Source organism: Dunckerocampus dactyliophorus, chromosome 6 (assembly GCF_027744805.1).
Source record: "Dunckerocampus dactyliophorus isolate RoL2022-P2 chromosome 6, RoL_Ddac_1.1, whole genome shotgun sequence".
In the NCBI taxonomy this organism is placed as follows: domain Eukaryota; kingdom Metazoa; phylum Chordata; class Actinopteri; order Syngnathiformes; family Syngnathidae; genus Dunckerocampus; species Dunckerocampus dactyliophorus.
The window spans coordinates 5,215,254-5,229,388 of NC_072824.1; the positions used below are offsets into that span (position 1 = coordinate 5,215,254).

Consider the following 14,135-nt stretch of genomic DNA (forward strand, 5'->3'; position numbering starts at 1 on the left):
AAATATAGACCAGTCAGCTCGCGTTCGTATCTCCGAATGTTTGCATGTCGGATGTTCGTAAGTTGGGGACTTAGTGTATTTGTATTTTAGTTCATTTAGTTAGTTCAATTAGTCATGTTTATGCTTGAAAATGCTTAATTTAGGCCAGTGGTTCTCAATTATTTTCTGTCATGCCCCCACTGGGAGACAGAAATGGTTTTGCATCCCCCTGATTTGAAATACTATTGAGAAACAGAGAATATGTATTTATTCATCTGTGCTGTACAGACTGAACTCGAAACTTAAACCAGTGAAATACAACAAAATGGAGAGCAGTGAAGCATACAAGCGTATTCAGGAGTCAAACTGCATGCTTAGTACGACAAATTCATACATCTTGGCAGGTCTGCACTAATGTTGAAAGTATGCCTCTCACACAGTTCTCCGGGTCCCCCCCAAGGAGGCCCACTCCCCTATTTTAGAAGCATTGATTTAGGCCAAGAATAAGTACAATTAGCTCTTATATGAATTGTTTTTTCTACTAATAATGGGCCATATTCAACCACAAAATCATTTAGTAATACTTATTTATGGAAAGACCGTGATCGAGTGAGGGAGCGATATTCGAACCACAATGTATAGTGAGGTACGACTGTAGAGCCCCACAATTCCCCACGAATGGCGAAATTTTTGTCACACGTGCCAAAGCCAAGCCAAAGAAAAAGCAACACACAGAGTTAATTTCCCTTTCCCGATGTCGCCGCCTCGCAGCCAGTGACCAACAACAACCCGTGGATGCTGCTCTACTTCATCTCCTTCCTGCTCATCGTCAGCTTCTTCGTGCTCAACATGTTCGTGGGCGTGGTGGTGGAGAACTTCCACAAGTGTCGGCAGCACCAGGAGGTGGAGGAGGCGCGGCGGCGCGAGGAGAAGCGCCAGCGCCGCATGGAGAAGAAGAGAAGGAGTAAGCATCATGATTTGATGGGATGAGATTAGCTTTTTATATATTGAGAGAACAACATATAAAAAGTGATCAACAAATGAATGAAAGAGTAATCAAAAAGACAAGAAAAACTACCAAAAAATGTTAGGCTTTGACCTGGAAAAATTCTGAGCAATAATAATCCTCATTTATCGGGTTAATTGGTTCCAGACCCGAAATTTTTAAGATTCCTTCTTTAATAATTGATTTATTTTTTTTGTGGTTAGAGCATAGAACAGCTGTTTTCGTCACCTTTACACTCGTATTGACCAATGATGCAGACATAATAAGAGAAAATAAGACATGAATAAGACATCAGATAGACTTGCACATACTGTATTAGCATTGGGAGAGTTCTGTACAGTACTTCCTGCAGTGGCTGTAGTCTCATCAATCTAACATTACTGACACCTAGGGACCATTGTAGAATACTACATATCATAACACCTTTGAATGAGTCTTCTGAATGAATGAATATTTGTATTTTATTCGTTTAGCCTTTGGGTGTCCAGACCTTTCCCACTGAGGGCCGCGTACTGAAAAATCAAAGGATGAAGGGGCCACTATATTTCACACTTTGTAAGCCAACCCATGTACATATGCTAACAAGTTGTATATATATTTAAAGAAAAAACAGCCTCCATCTCAGCTTTCTGTTATAGGTGACAAAGGGTATTATTATTATAATCATTATAAACTTTTGCTGTTGTTGCTTTTCAATGTTACAAACAATTCAACTTTCTTTTTTTTTTTTGTCTTTTTTTCAGAACATTTTTTGTTGTTACAATTTCTTCCCAACTTAATTTTCCAAAAATGGCAAATTTTTTGTTTTGTTTCTAATATTATGACTTTAAAATTGAAAAATTAAATGTTTTTTTTCCTATTACGATTTTATACTCATAAAACAACTTTTTTCAATAACATTATGAGTTTATTCGTATATTTGGGAAAATGACGGCTGTTTTTAAAATTTTTGTTGTTTTTGTTTGTTTTCTTGTTTAATTGCATTTTTAAAATGTGCTGAGGGCAGGAAAAAAACAGCCACGCGCCACACTGTGGGCACCCCTTATCATTTGTGTGCTTGAAAATGCTTAATTAAAACAGTAAACACGTCAAATTTGCTTAAATATGCATTTTTTTAAATATTTTTTTTTTATTGTGTTGAACCACGAAACATTGATGATTTATTAATTAATGTATTTTTGAAAAACATAATATTTAATCACGATTAATCACATTTTGTCCATAGTTAACTTGCAATTAATTGCAGATAGAAGTTTTTATTTATAATAAGTGTACCTTTCAAAGATAATTTTATTCTGTTCATAATTTTGTGTTCAGCTGAACACAAACTGGACCTCAATGTATAAAGAACAAACACAATGTAAAACAAGTAGACATTGTAAGGTAAACTGTCCATCACTCAAATATCATTATCTTCAAGCAAGTAATCTCACAAAATATAACTGGGACTCACATTACAAATAAAGGTTTGCAAAAACACCCACCAAATGAAAAATAAATGTGTTAGAAAAATAAGTATTGACATCTTACAGAAAATAAAGTGCTCAAGAACAGTCAGTAGATTACAGAATTAGGACTGCGCCCATATACTGTATTGCAGTCAGGCTATGGCTTATACTTCACTCCAAACACACTTTTACACACACATGTACACACACGTAAACACTCTTTTACACACACTTTCACACTTTCTTAGTCTGTCAACTTCAACAACGTGGAAATATGACACCGCAGGTCTTGTAGCATGCAAGTTTTATTCTGTCCTCTTTGACAAGCACTACGAAATTGCTAATGAATAATCATAATAATGCTAACAAATCCCCTTGAGAGCTTTTACTGCCATGTCATTCAGCGCTGTGCGTGTGCTCGCTCAAATCCGCCTTTGTCCCCACATAATAAGGTGATACAAGCCCTCTAAATAGCTGGCTTCGGCTATTCAACTAGCAGCTCATAACCCAAATTTTAGCTCGTAGTTCGAAGCAAAAAATCAGCCAAGAGAGGGCTTGTATCTAAAAAACACTCGTAAAACATCTAAACACTCTAAAAAAATACCTGCAGTGCTTCAGCAGTTTCTCCAGCTGGGTCCAGCAGGTGGCGTTTGGGACTCGGCGAGCTCCGCTGATGGTTTGGCTTGCGGTGACAGTGGATGCAAGTGGCTTTGGCCTTGCCGGGGGAGCCATCTGCCGGGGCTTTGAGGGTGCCCTTTTCTTTGTCCATTTCTGCTCGGTGTTTTTTTTCGCTTCGGACTCGGCATTGGTTGCAGCGCTGCTGTGTTTTCTCAAGCTGCAGTGTGGACCGAGGGTAAAACATGACGTGTGCACGTTAATTGTGCGTCAAAAAAGGGAATTTCCGTTAACTCGTTATTATCTCCTTAACTTTGAATGCCTCAATATTTAGCTGTTTTTAACATGGAAATTAGATAATTTCTTAAAGTTTCAAATACTAGCCCATCTCTGTCAGTTGACGTTTTGGAAGTGGAAACTCGTCACCTCAAAGCAGCATACTGTACTACTGTACTGACGTCCCAGAGTCACTAAGGCAGCCTTCACTTATCATCTCAATACTGCTTGCAGCCAATAGAGAGAGCATGCGCACAGTGTATTCACAGCTTTAGCACTTAATTTTTAGATATTTTTTTATTTTCTGGAATTAATTCCTCTTAATTTATTTTATTCAGTGTATTTCTTATCACTTCATTGTTTATCTCCACCTTCTAATCCTACTTTGACCCCGCTGCAGAGGCCCAGAAGCTTCCTTACTTTGCATCGTACGGCCCGGCGCGCCTGGCCATCCACACACTGTGCACCAGTCACTACCTGGACCTGGTCATCACCTTCATCATCTGCATCAACGTCATCACCATGTCACTGGAGCACTACAGCCAGCCTCAGGTGAGAGGGTTTAACATGCCTCACCTGTGTCCACTGCCAGGTTGCCTCATGTAAAATGTCTCAAATGTGTGCTCGGAATAAAAGCAATGGCAATGAAAACTGGCCTTTCAGTTTGCTGAGGTTGTCTTGTGAAATAATAGACTCCTGATTCATGAGCTGATCAAAAGTTTAAGACCATAGCTCAAAAAACCCCAACCTCCCAACCAAAATAGAAATAAAATGTCGAAAAAAGGAGTCAGTAATGAGTAGCTGTGCCATTCTTGTTAATCAGCTGAAAAATGTGTTTGGGCATGCTTGATGCCAGTGTTTCCAGGAGGCTAGTGGGAATGTTGATCCAGGTGGTGAAGATGGCTTCACGGAGAGCATCCACTTGTCTGGAACTGATGTGCATTTTTGTTAACATCCCTTGCCATCCATCCCCAAATGTTCTCAGTTGGATTTAAATCAGGGGAACATGCAAGATTGTCCAAAAGAGTGAGCTTTATCCTCTGTAAGAAGTCCTTTTTGAAGTGCAGCATTGTCCTGTTGAAAAGGCCAGTCATTACCACACAGACGAGGGTCCCTGCCGTTTGACGCTCCTGCACAACCTGAAGCACCATTGTTCCATCGAAGGATCATCCCTCTTTACATCTCAGGTGGGATCTCCTTCTAATGCCAGTAACATTGGAAGTCATCAGGGCCAATGCCGTCTGATGGTTATTGGGCTGCACTCGGCACCAGTAACAATCTTCATTTGGGCCGAGGAATGTGCCATGTCCTGACGGACAGCCAGTGGGATCTTCTGGCTCAGGGCTGGCGACCTTTGTTTTGGGTCTTACCACTTGACTTTTTTGTTCCATAACCCTCAGGATCTTCGAAGAAGTTTCAAATGACTGTCTTACTGCGTCCAACCTCAGCAGAAATGGCGCGCTGCGAGAGCCCTTGCATACGCAGCTCAACAATCCCACCGTGTTCAAAGGGAGAAAGCTTATTTGCCTTTGCAATCAAGAGATCATGTCAGTGTGGCCTGACACTAAATCACATTCAATCCACATTTTTGCCAAGATTTTGCCTTTAAAGTCTGTAGACTTAAACTTTTCTGAACAGCATATTTCACTTTATGATTTTTGCAAAAATCACTTACTCAAAAAATGTTTTGTCTCACTCCCATTTCTTCTTTTTGCATTTTGAAGCTCTACTTAGAACCTACTTAAGATCCAACAGTGCAAAATGTAAATTCTTGCAGTTTTTCAACTGGTCTTACAATTTTGATCAGGAGTATACATAGTTAGGGTTAGGGCCCAAAATGACAAGCTTAGACCTGAATCAATGTCTGATATATGAATAGAAATTGTAAATCGGTCGTATTAACATTCTTAAAGTACAGTACATTCTCAATTTGCTTAGCTTGATGATTAGCATGGCAGGAATTAATTACATCATGTTGATGACTACTATATGCTGAATTTTAAGGTATGTTAAGCCTAGCATTAGCATAAGCACTAAGCTCGGTCCAAGTTTAACATTGCAAATCAGGCGCCTGCGACTACTCAGTTAGTTTCATTCTTCCAGCCCAGTTGGCTCCATTTACTTGAAAAAATGTTTACTTGTTTTTTATGTATTGAGCTGTTATTGATTAGCATGACATAGCTAAATGGTATACAATGACACAAAAAAGTGGACACGAACCCAGCTGCATTAAAAGAAGACTACATTAAAGGTGTTTCTGACTGTATCATTTTCAAACTATGATCCTATTTCAGTCTCTGGAAACAGCGCTGAAGTACTGCAACTACTTCTTCACCTCCACCTTCGTAATTGAAGCCTCCCTCAAGCTGGTGGCCTTCGGATTTCGGCGATTCTTCAAAGACAGGTGCCAACCCACCATCTGTACATTTGTCATCGCTTGTACTTTATAGTCCAAGATGAATAAATGTAAGGGTAAATGACATTTTAGCATCAAAACGATTAAAGCTTGTGAGCAATGTGTGACTAATCCATTTGGACAAGCACATCTTCTTCGTAGTGAGGAAGCAAACTGGTGATGACATTTGGGGGGTTTTCATCTTTTTGGGAGGAATATTTTCTTATTTTTTTGAAACACCCACGCCAAAGCTGTGCAGGTGCAGAAAATAGAATGTTAATGGAATCAGTATGCAGTGAGTCCTCTGCTGTCCAGCCCAGCATGGCACTGGCCTCCATGTGGAGCAGCTGTTGCTGCATATTACTTCACATTTCCCTCTGTAGAAATATTTATTATTACATCTGCTGCTCCATTTTTAGAACTGTGTGTGTGCGCTGAAGGAACTGAATGTTTTGGTTTATTCTGCTCTCCATCTTTTTGTTCTTTCTGTAGATTTTGTAGTCTTTACTTCATGTCTTGTCCCCCTTTTGTCCATGTATGACTGTGCCCTACCACCATACATCACTACATTTGCCTCCCATCCCTAACTGTTGCACTTCATGTGTTTTGATTCAGTTTGGTGGCCCCGTTTTCAATGTGTTTACTACTTTTTCTATCTCCTCTACGGAGATATAATCTGGGGCAAGATTGTACAGGAACACTTATCCAATTCTGCCATTTGGCAGCGAAATGAGTTCCCAAAAAGTAAAGTTTTGCACTGAACTGTGAAAAATATGAGTTGTGTATTGGTGGAGCTGTGATTGCATTTTTTTATTGCGATAGATAGAGCAACTGATACTTCTTCTCTCTTTCCGGTGTTGGGTAAACAATACTAAAGTGGTCCAGCTCAGTTCAGCATGGCACAGTTGGGAAGTGAAAATGAGGACATCTTTCTTGTTTTTTTCCTTCTTCCCAAGTCACCATTGTCTGTCTGCTGTCCCGACTCGTGTACGGCCTCCAAAGGTGTAATGGTATCTGGGTGACTTGTTGAATCAGAGACTGGCCTCCTAAGCCGGAGTTTCTGGGATGTGTACAGAACTTTAGTACTAATCACTCAGTTTGCAGTGTTGATTGAACAGTTCCTGCTTTGTGACATTTCCAATTTGTGCAGGTGTCCTCACAGCTCAGGTACTACTTCCACAAATGCAGTCTTGTCAGAGTCCCTCAGTCTCATTTCTGTGGTCATGGAAGATTGTTGCATACAACAGGAGTTGAATCTCTTTCAGACAGAGATCCTGATCATTTAGACAGGTGCCGTCCCTGAATATGACCTCCAAAGGCGCAGTGTTGTCTGGGTGCTGTGGTCCACCAATTCCATGTCTCTGCCATTAATGCCAAACAAACATTGCACCAGTTCTGGTTTACTTCTGGGAGTAGCTTTATGAAGCTTCCATGTGCAGTTTGTTTTGTTTGGTGGAAGACTGCCAGCACAAACAAAGCTGGCATACTTCGGTTTGTTGCTCTTCGAGGCCCTCAAATGACCCCAGAGAGCCCCAGTGGCCTAATGGATAAGGCACTTTACTGGCCTCCTAAGCCAGAGGTTCTAGGTGTGAGTCCTGTCTGATCTGTGTAGGGTAATTTAATATCACTACATTTGCAGTGATGACTGTTAAACAGTTCCTGTTTTGTGGCATTTCGGATTCATACAGGTGTCCTACCAACTTGGATACTCTCGAAGAAAGTTCTACCATTTTATTTGGCTTGCTGGAGAAGCAAACAGGAGGCCCCAGCACCAACCTTAGGCTAGGATTGTAGCTACTGGTCCCATCTGGAGTTGAAACTTTGCTTTAGTATTGTATCTACCAAGACAAAATTGTGGTTATGTCTGTGTTCTACACCCACCAAAAGGAGATCACGATAATTTGCACAGGTGCCATCCCTGAAAACTACCTTCAATGGAGGAGTGTTGTCTGGGTTGTTTGGTCCACCAATTCCACGTCTGTGCCATTTATGCCAAACAAGCATCTGGGGGAAAAAAAGTTGTGTTAAATGGACCAAAGATACTTGGGGAGAAGCTTGTACCAGTACCGGTTCGTTTCTGGGAGTGGCCTCATGAAGCTTCCAAGTGCAGTTTGTTTTGCTTGTTGGACGACCACCAGCACCGATTATCAAGGCACACATTTCAGTTTTTAGTGAGCGTGTTTCTACATTTTTCCTGATTGATACCATATTTTAGATAAATATAAGCTTCACAAAATCTGTTTAATTTGAAGGTTGACGAAAAGACTCAAAACGGGGATGAAGTTATATCGAAAATTAATTGCTGTAATTCCAGACAGACAATTTTGTTTTATTAATTATCTTAATGATGACATTACCACATCAAAATATTAGGTATATTATAATTATTTTATGAGGAACTAATGTTGTGTGTTATTTCAAAGCACAACAAAATAAAACCCCATCATTTGTGGAAAAGGAAAGAGTAAGTTTACGCACATGGCCCTGACACTGCCCACTCAAATAAAGGCCTTGGTAAATGTTGCTATTAATGACATACTTGACATATGCAAATAAAAACTGTCTTTTTTATTATTTAATTGACAACCTGATGTTTGTTATAATTAATATTAATCAAACACAAATATTATCATAGTTATAAAATAAAATGATGATGTATTCAAGCGCTCCGTTGTGTTTTTTCATGTATCTTTTAGTCCGCATACTGTGCACTTGTGCGTAATGGTGTTTCTGATAAATGACAAATGATATCCATCAATGTCATGTAAAATAACACTTTCCACAAATGTCTTTAAGTCAATAACGGCGTGATGTTTTCATGCAATGATGGATAAATCTTTATTGGCTTCGATTGCATGTTTATTTCTAACATATGATTTCACTTCACCACTTAAAATGCGCTTCACCTTTTTGCCATGTCTCCAAAAAGTCCGTACGCTGACTGTAAAGGCTATGTACATTCTAACGTCAAATTGTGTTTTTATAGGTAACATACAGACCTGATCAAAATCTTAAGACCAGTTGAAAAATTGCTAGAATTTGTATTTTGCACATTTGGATCTTAATGAGGTTTTAAGTAGAGCTACAATATGGAAAAGCAAGAAGGGGGAGTGAGACAAAAAACATTTGGAACTTGTAATTTAAACAAAACAAAAAAACAAAAACAGAGATAGGTTGTTGATCAGATTCTGAGCATTATGAAACAAAAAAGTCAAGTGGTAGACCCAAAAAAAATCACAACTGCGCTGAGCCGGAGGATACAATGTCGATGATGCAGTTCATCAAGACACAGGGCGGTCTTTCACCCACATTAAGGCCTTACTGGTGCCGACTGCAGCGCAATAACCATCAGACAGCTTCTGCGGGAAGGGCTTATAAAACAAAAAACGAATTCAAAGACCTCGTCTCCTTCATCGCCACAAAACTGTCCGTTTAGACTTTGCCAGGGAGCATGAAACATGGGACATTGAAAGGTGGAAAAAAGTTTTATTCTCTGATGAGAAATAAATGTAACGTTGACGGTCCAGATGGCTTCCAACGTTACTGGCATGACAAGGAGATCCCACCTGAGATGTTTTCTACCCGGCACAGTGGAGGGGGGTCCATCATGATCTGGGGTGCATTTTCATTCACTGGAACATTGGAGCTTCAGGTGGTGCAGGGTCGTCAAACGGCGTTTGCTTACGTGCAGATGTTGCAGCGGGCATCCCTCATGACTGAGGGTCTGTGTGGTAACAGCTGGGTTTTTCAACAGGACAACGCTGCAGTTCACAATGCTCGCCTGACCAAGGACTTCTTCAGGGAGAATAACATCTCTCTTTTGGACCATCCTGCATGTTCCCCTCATTTAAATCCCATAGAGAACATTTGGGGATGGATGGCAAGGGAAGTTTGTAAAAATAGCCATCAGTTCCAGACAGTTGATGCCCTTGGTGAAGCCATCTTCACCATTGGAGCAATGTTCCCATTAGCCTCCTGGAAACACTCGCATCAAGCATGCCCAAACCCATTTTTGAAGTGATGAACAAGAACGGTGGAGCTACTCATTACTGAGTCCTACTGAGAAAATATTTTGTTCTGGTTTGGAGATTTTTTTGTTTTATTTTGAGCGCTGGTCTTAAACTTTTGATCAGCTGAAAACAGCCTATTTCAGTTTAATTGTTTTTTTCAAAAAATTACTTTTTCAAAGTGCTTTTTGTCTCACACCCCCTTCTTGTTTTTGCATATTGTAGCTCTACTTAAAACCTCATTAAGATCCAAATGTGCAAAATGCAAATTCTAGCAATTTTTCAACGGGTCTTAAGATTTTGATCAGGTCTGTACATGGCGTGGAAAACGGTGTATACAACTTTTCGGTCCTTTTTTGTGTGTACGCAAGCTTTATATGTGAAGTCCCTGTTTGTTTTGCTCGCCTTCAGGTAAGCCCAGAGAGACCCAGTGACCTAATGGATGGATCACTGCCCTCTTAAGCCAGATATTGTAGGTTTGAGACCTATTGGGAGTCTGTATAATAATTTAATGTCTACATTGGCAGAGGTGGCTGTGAAACACTTCCTGTTTTGTGGCATTTCAAAATCATACAGGTGTTATACCAACCCAGATACTTGGAATGAAAGTTCGACCAGTTTATTTGGCTTGTTGGACAAGCAAACCGAAGGCCCCAGTGGCCTTTTAAGGCAAGGAACGTAGCTTCGAGTTGCATCTGGGGTTGAAAGTTAAATTAGTATTGTTTCTACAGTGTGTGATTGGCTGGCGACCAGTCCAGGGTGTACCCCGCTTATCGCCCGAAGTCAGTTGGGAAATACTCCAGTTCCCCCGTGACCCTAATGAAGATTAGTGGTACAGAAAAAAGATGGATAGATGTACTGTATATACAGTACCAAGCCAAAATTACGGTTATGTGTGTGGTCTACACTCCCATCAACAGGAGTTGAATCTAAAGCCTCTTTCAGGCAGAGCTCATGATCATGTGCACAGTTGCCATCCCTGAATACTACCTCCGAAGGTGACGTTTTGTCTGGGTGGTTCGGTCTACAAATTCCATGCCTTTGCCATTTATGCCAAACAAGCATTTGGGAAAAAAAGTTGCGTTAAAGGCAACAAAGATACTAGGGAAAAAGCTTGTACCAGTTATGGTTATTTTCCAGGAGTGGCCTCATGACGCTTCTAAATACAGTTTGTTTGGCTTTTTGGATGACCACCAGCACTAAGCCGCCATCATTTGCATTGTTGCACTTCAACGCCTTCACAAAACACAAGAAAGCCCCAGTGGCCTAATGAATAGGGCACTTGTCTACTAAACCAGGTTCAAGTCCTAGCAGGGGTGGTTGTGGGACCTAAATGTTCATGCATTTGCCGTGTTCACTGTTAGACGATTCCCATTTTGTGGCATTTCCAATTCTTACAGGTGTCCCACTCGCTTGGATACTTGATAAGAAAGTTTTCCCTTTTTTTTGCTTGTTGGAGAAGCAAACAGGAGGCCCCACTGGTCTCCAAAGGCAGGTATTGTAACTACGAGTCGCATCTGTGGTAAACGTTACTTTAATGTAGTATTGTCAAAATTAGCCAAAATTATTGTTGTGCCTATGGTTTACACTCCCACCAAAAGAAATTGCATCTAAAGCCTCTTTCAGGCAGAGCTCATGGTCATTTGCACAAGTGCCATCCCTGAATACTACCTCCGAAGGTGAAGTGTTTTTCTGGGTGGTTTGGTCCACCAATTCCATGCTTGTACCATTTATGCCAAACAAGCATCTGGTAAAAAAAAGTTGTGCTAAATGGACCAAATATACTAGGGGAGAAGCTTGTCCCAGTTTTGGTTCTTTTCTGGGAGTGGCCTCATAAAGCTTTCAAATGCACTTTGTTTTGCTTTGTGGATGACCACCAGCACAGCAAAAACTGTCATCATGTGACGGTCATCTGCTGCTGCGCCTCGTTCTCTCTCTCTCTCTCCCACAGCTGGACGCACAGCAGGAGAAGGGACAACTGGACACACCGGCAGTTTATTATCCTTCCTCCTACTTATACCTGAGTAGGAGCAGCTGTGAGACGCCGGTTCCTTCCTAACTGCTGAGCAGAGCTCTCACGGCATCGCTACACTAACCTTCTCAAGCTTCGGCGTCTCTACAGCTGGGTGCTCCAGTTGTCCCTCTGAACTGCCTTTTTTGCATACCTGTTTTTGTATGTCTACCTTTTCCCTGGAGTTCAGCTAGCTACTGACTCCAGCGCTTTCTGTTTGCTCCTGCCAAAGACGATTAAAATTTTTCACCACTCACCTTGCTGCTGCACTTTGTGGTCCGCTGCACACGCAAACGTAACAGAAGGAACCGGCCAGTTAAATGGACCACGCGGAGCAAGACCCAGTCAAGAAGGCACTGCGCAGCCAAGCGCAGCGCCTGGGGAAACAAGAGGAGCAACTCAACACCCTGGGAACATGCCTCCAGGAATTGTCAACACGCCAGGAGGCCATGATGGAAAGTCTGGGCTCCCGCCTCAACACGCTGCTGGCGGCGCTTCCCCAGGACCATGACTCCACACCAGCCAGCCCGCCCACTCCACCAATCCATGCTGCCCTCGCTTCCGGCACGCCCGTTGTCCAGACCGGAGAGATTCTCGGGAGACTCAGGTGACGTCCGCCCTTTCCTCACGCTGTGTGAGCTGCACTTCGAGCTGCACGCTGCCACCTTCACCACGGAACGCGCCAAGGTGGCCTTCGTCATTTCACATCTCACAGGCCGAGCCGGCTACACCGGAGTGGAATCGCTGCGCTCCCTCCAGCACGCCCTACCCCGCCTTTGCAAAGGCACTGCAGCGAGTATTCCAGCGCACCCCACCAGGCAGAGAGGTAACCCGGGCTCTCCTCATGCTGCGCCAGGGGCCACGCACAGTATCTGACTACGCCATCGAATTCCGCACCCTGGCCGCGGAGAGCGACTGGAACACGTCCGCACTCCTGGACGCGTTTTTTCTCGGACTGTCGGAGCACATCAGGATACATATGATTCCACTGGCAATGCCGTCAAACTTAGATGACTTCATTGAGCTAGCGACACAGATCGACAAGCGCCTCAGCAACCACGGGGAGGAGCTTGACCACTGCCGTAGACTTGCCGAAATACCCCTCCAGAGGACCACACCAGGGAGCCACACCAACCATCCCAGCCCACACGCTGTGACCAGCGCCACGCTCACCTGGACTACGGAAGAGACCATGCAGTTGGGAGGAGGCAGACTCACGGCGGCAGAGAGGGAGAGACGGCGGCGCCTGCGTCTGTGCATCTACTGCAGCGAGCCGGGCCATGCACTCCACAGCTGCCCCATTCGCCCCCCCCAACTAGAGCCAACCCTGCCAAGATTCAGGCTGTGGTCGACTGGCCTGCTCCTATATCAAGGAAGCATCTACAAAGGTTCCTGGGATTCGCTAACTTCTATCGCCGTTTCATCCGGAACTTCAGTCGAGTCGCAGAACCTTTGACTAAGCTCACATCTCCTAAAATTTCCTTTTCCTGGACCCCAGAGGCTGAGTCCGCCTTCAAAAAACTCAAATCCCTCTTCACTTCCGCACCGGTCCTAATTCACCCTAACCCCTCTGTTCCATTTTTTGTCGAGGTGGACGCCTCTGATACTGGAGTGGGGGCCGTCCTTTCCCAGCGTTCAGCCAGCGACCAGAGGCTGCACCCCTGCGCCTTCTTCTCTAGACGCCTGACCCCGGCAGAAAGGAATTACGACATTGGTAATAGGGAACTCCTGGCTGTCGTCCTGGCCCTTCCGGAGTGGAGGCACTGGCTGGAGGGGACGGAACTTCCATTCACCGTACTAACGGACCACAAAAACTTGGCCTACCTACGCTCCGCACAGAGGCTCAACCCCCGTCAAGCCAGGTGGGCCTTGCTCTTCACCCGATTTAATTTCATAATCACCTTCCGTCCTGGGTCCCGGAACGTCAAGCCAGATGCTCTCTCTCGCATCCACGCCCCTCCCACTGAGCCCACCCACCGAGAACCCATTGTCCCGGGTGCACACATCATCGGGTCTCTCCAATGGGACATAGAGAAGCGGGTGAAAGAGTCCCTTCAGACAGTCACACCCCCCAACGGATGCCCCCCGGGACGCCTTTTCGTCATCCCCAAACTCCTCTCTGGGGTACTGCGCTGGTCTCATGAGTCCAAGCTGGCCTGTCACCCAGGCGTGAACAGCACAGCCTTCCTACTCAAACAACGGTTCTGCTGGCCCACGCTCCTAGGGGACACCAGGAGGTTCGTGGCCGCCTGCACGATCTGCGCCAGGAGCAAGGCTTCCCACCAACCGCCGGCTGGGCTCCTCCACCCCCTGCCCATTCCACCCCGGCCTTGGTCACACATTGCTCTAGACTTTATAACCGGCTTGTCCCCCTCCCGGGGAAAATCCACCATCCTCA

General features: G+C 43.7%; 1 protein-coding gene across 4 annotated transcripts in view; it reads left to right on the forward strand.

The window, feature by feature from the left end:
• LOC129183373 (voltage-dependent T-type calcium channel subunit alpha-1I-like) overlaps positions 1-14,135 on the forward strand; it is a 279,439-nt gene that overhangs the window by 199,161 nt on the left and 66,143 nt on the right. For all 4 annotated transcript variants that reach the window (XM_054780521.1, XM_054780519.1, XM_054780520.1 and 1 more), the window contains 3 exons: positions 751-943; positions 3,725-3,876; positions 5,619-5,728. In XM_054780521.1, coding sequence (XP_054636496.1) covers positions 751-943; positions 3,725-3,876; positions 5,619-5,728 — 455 coding nt within the window. The remainder of the gene's footprint in view (positions 1-750; positions 944-3,724; positions 3,877-5,618; positions 5,729-14,135) is intronic.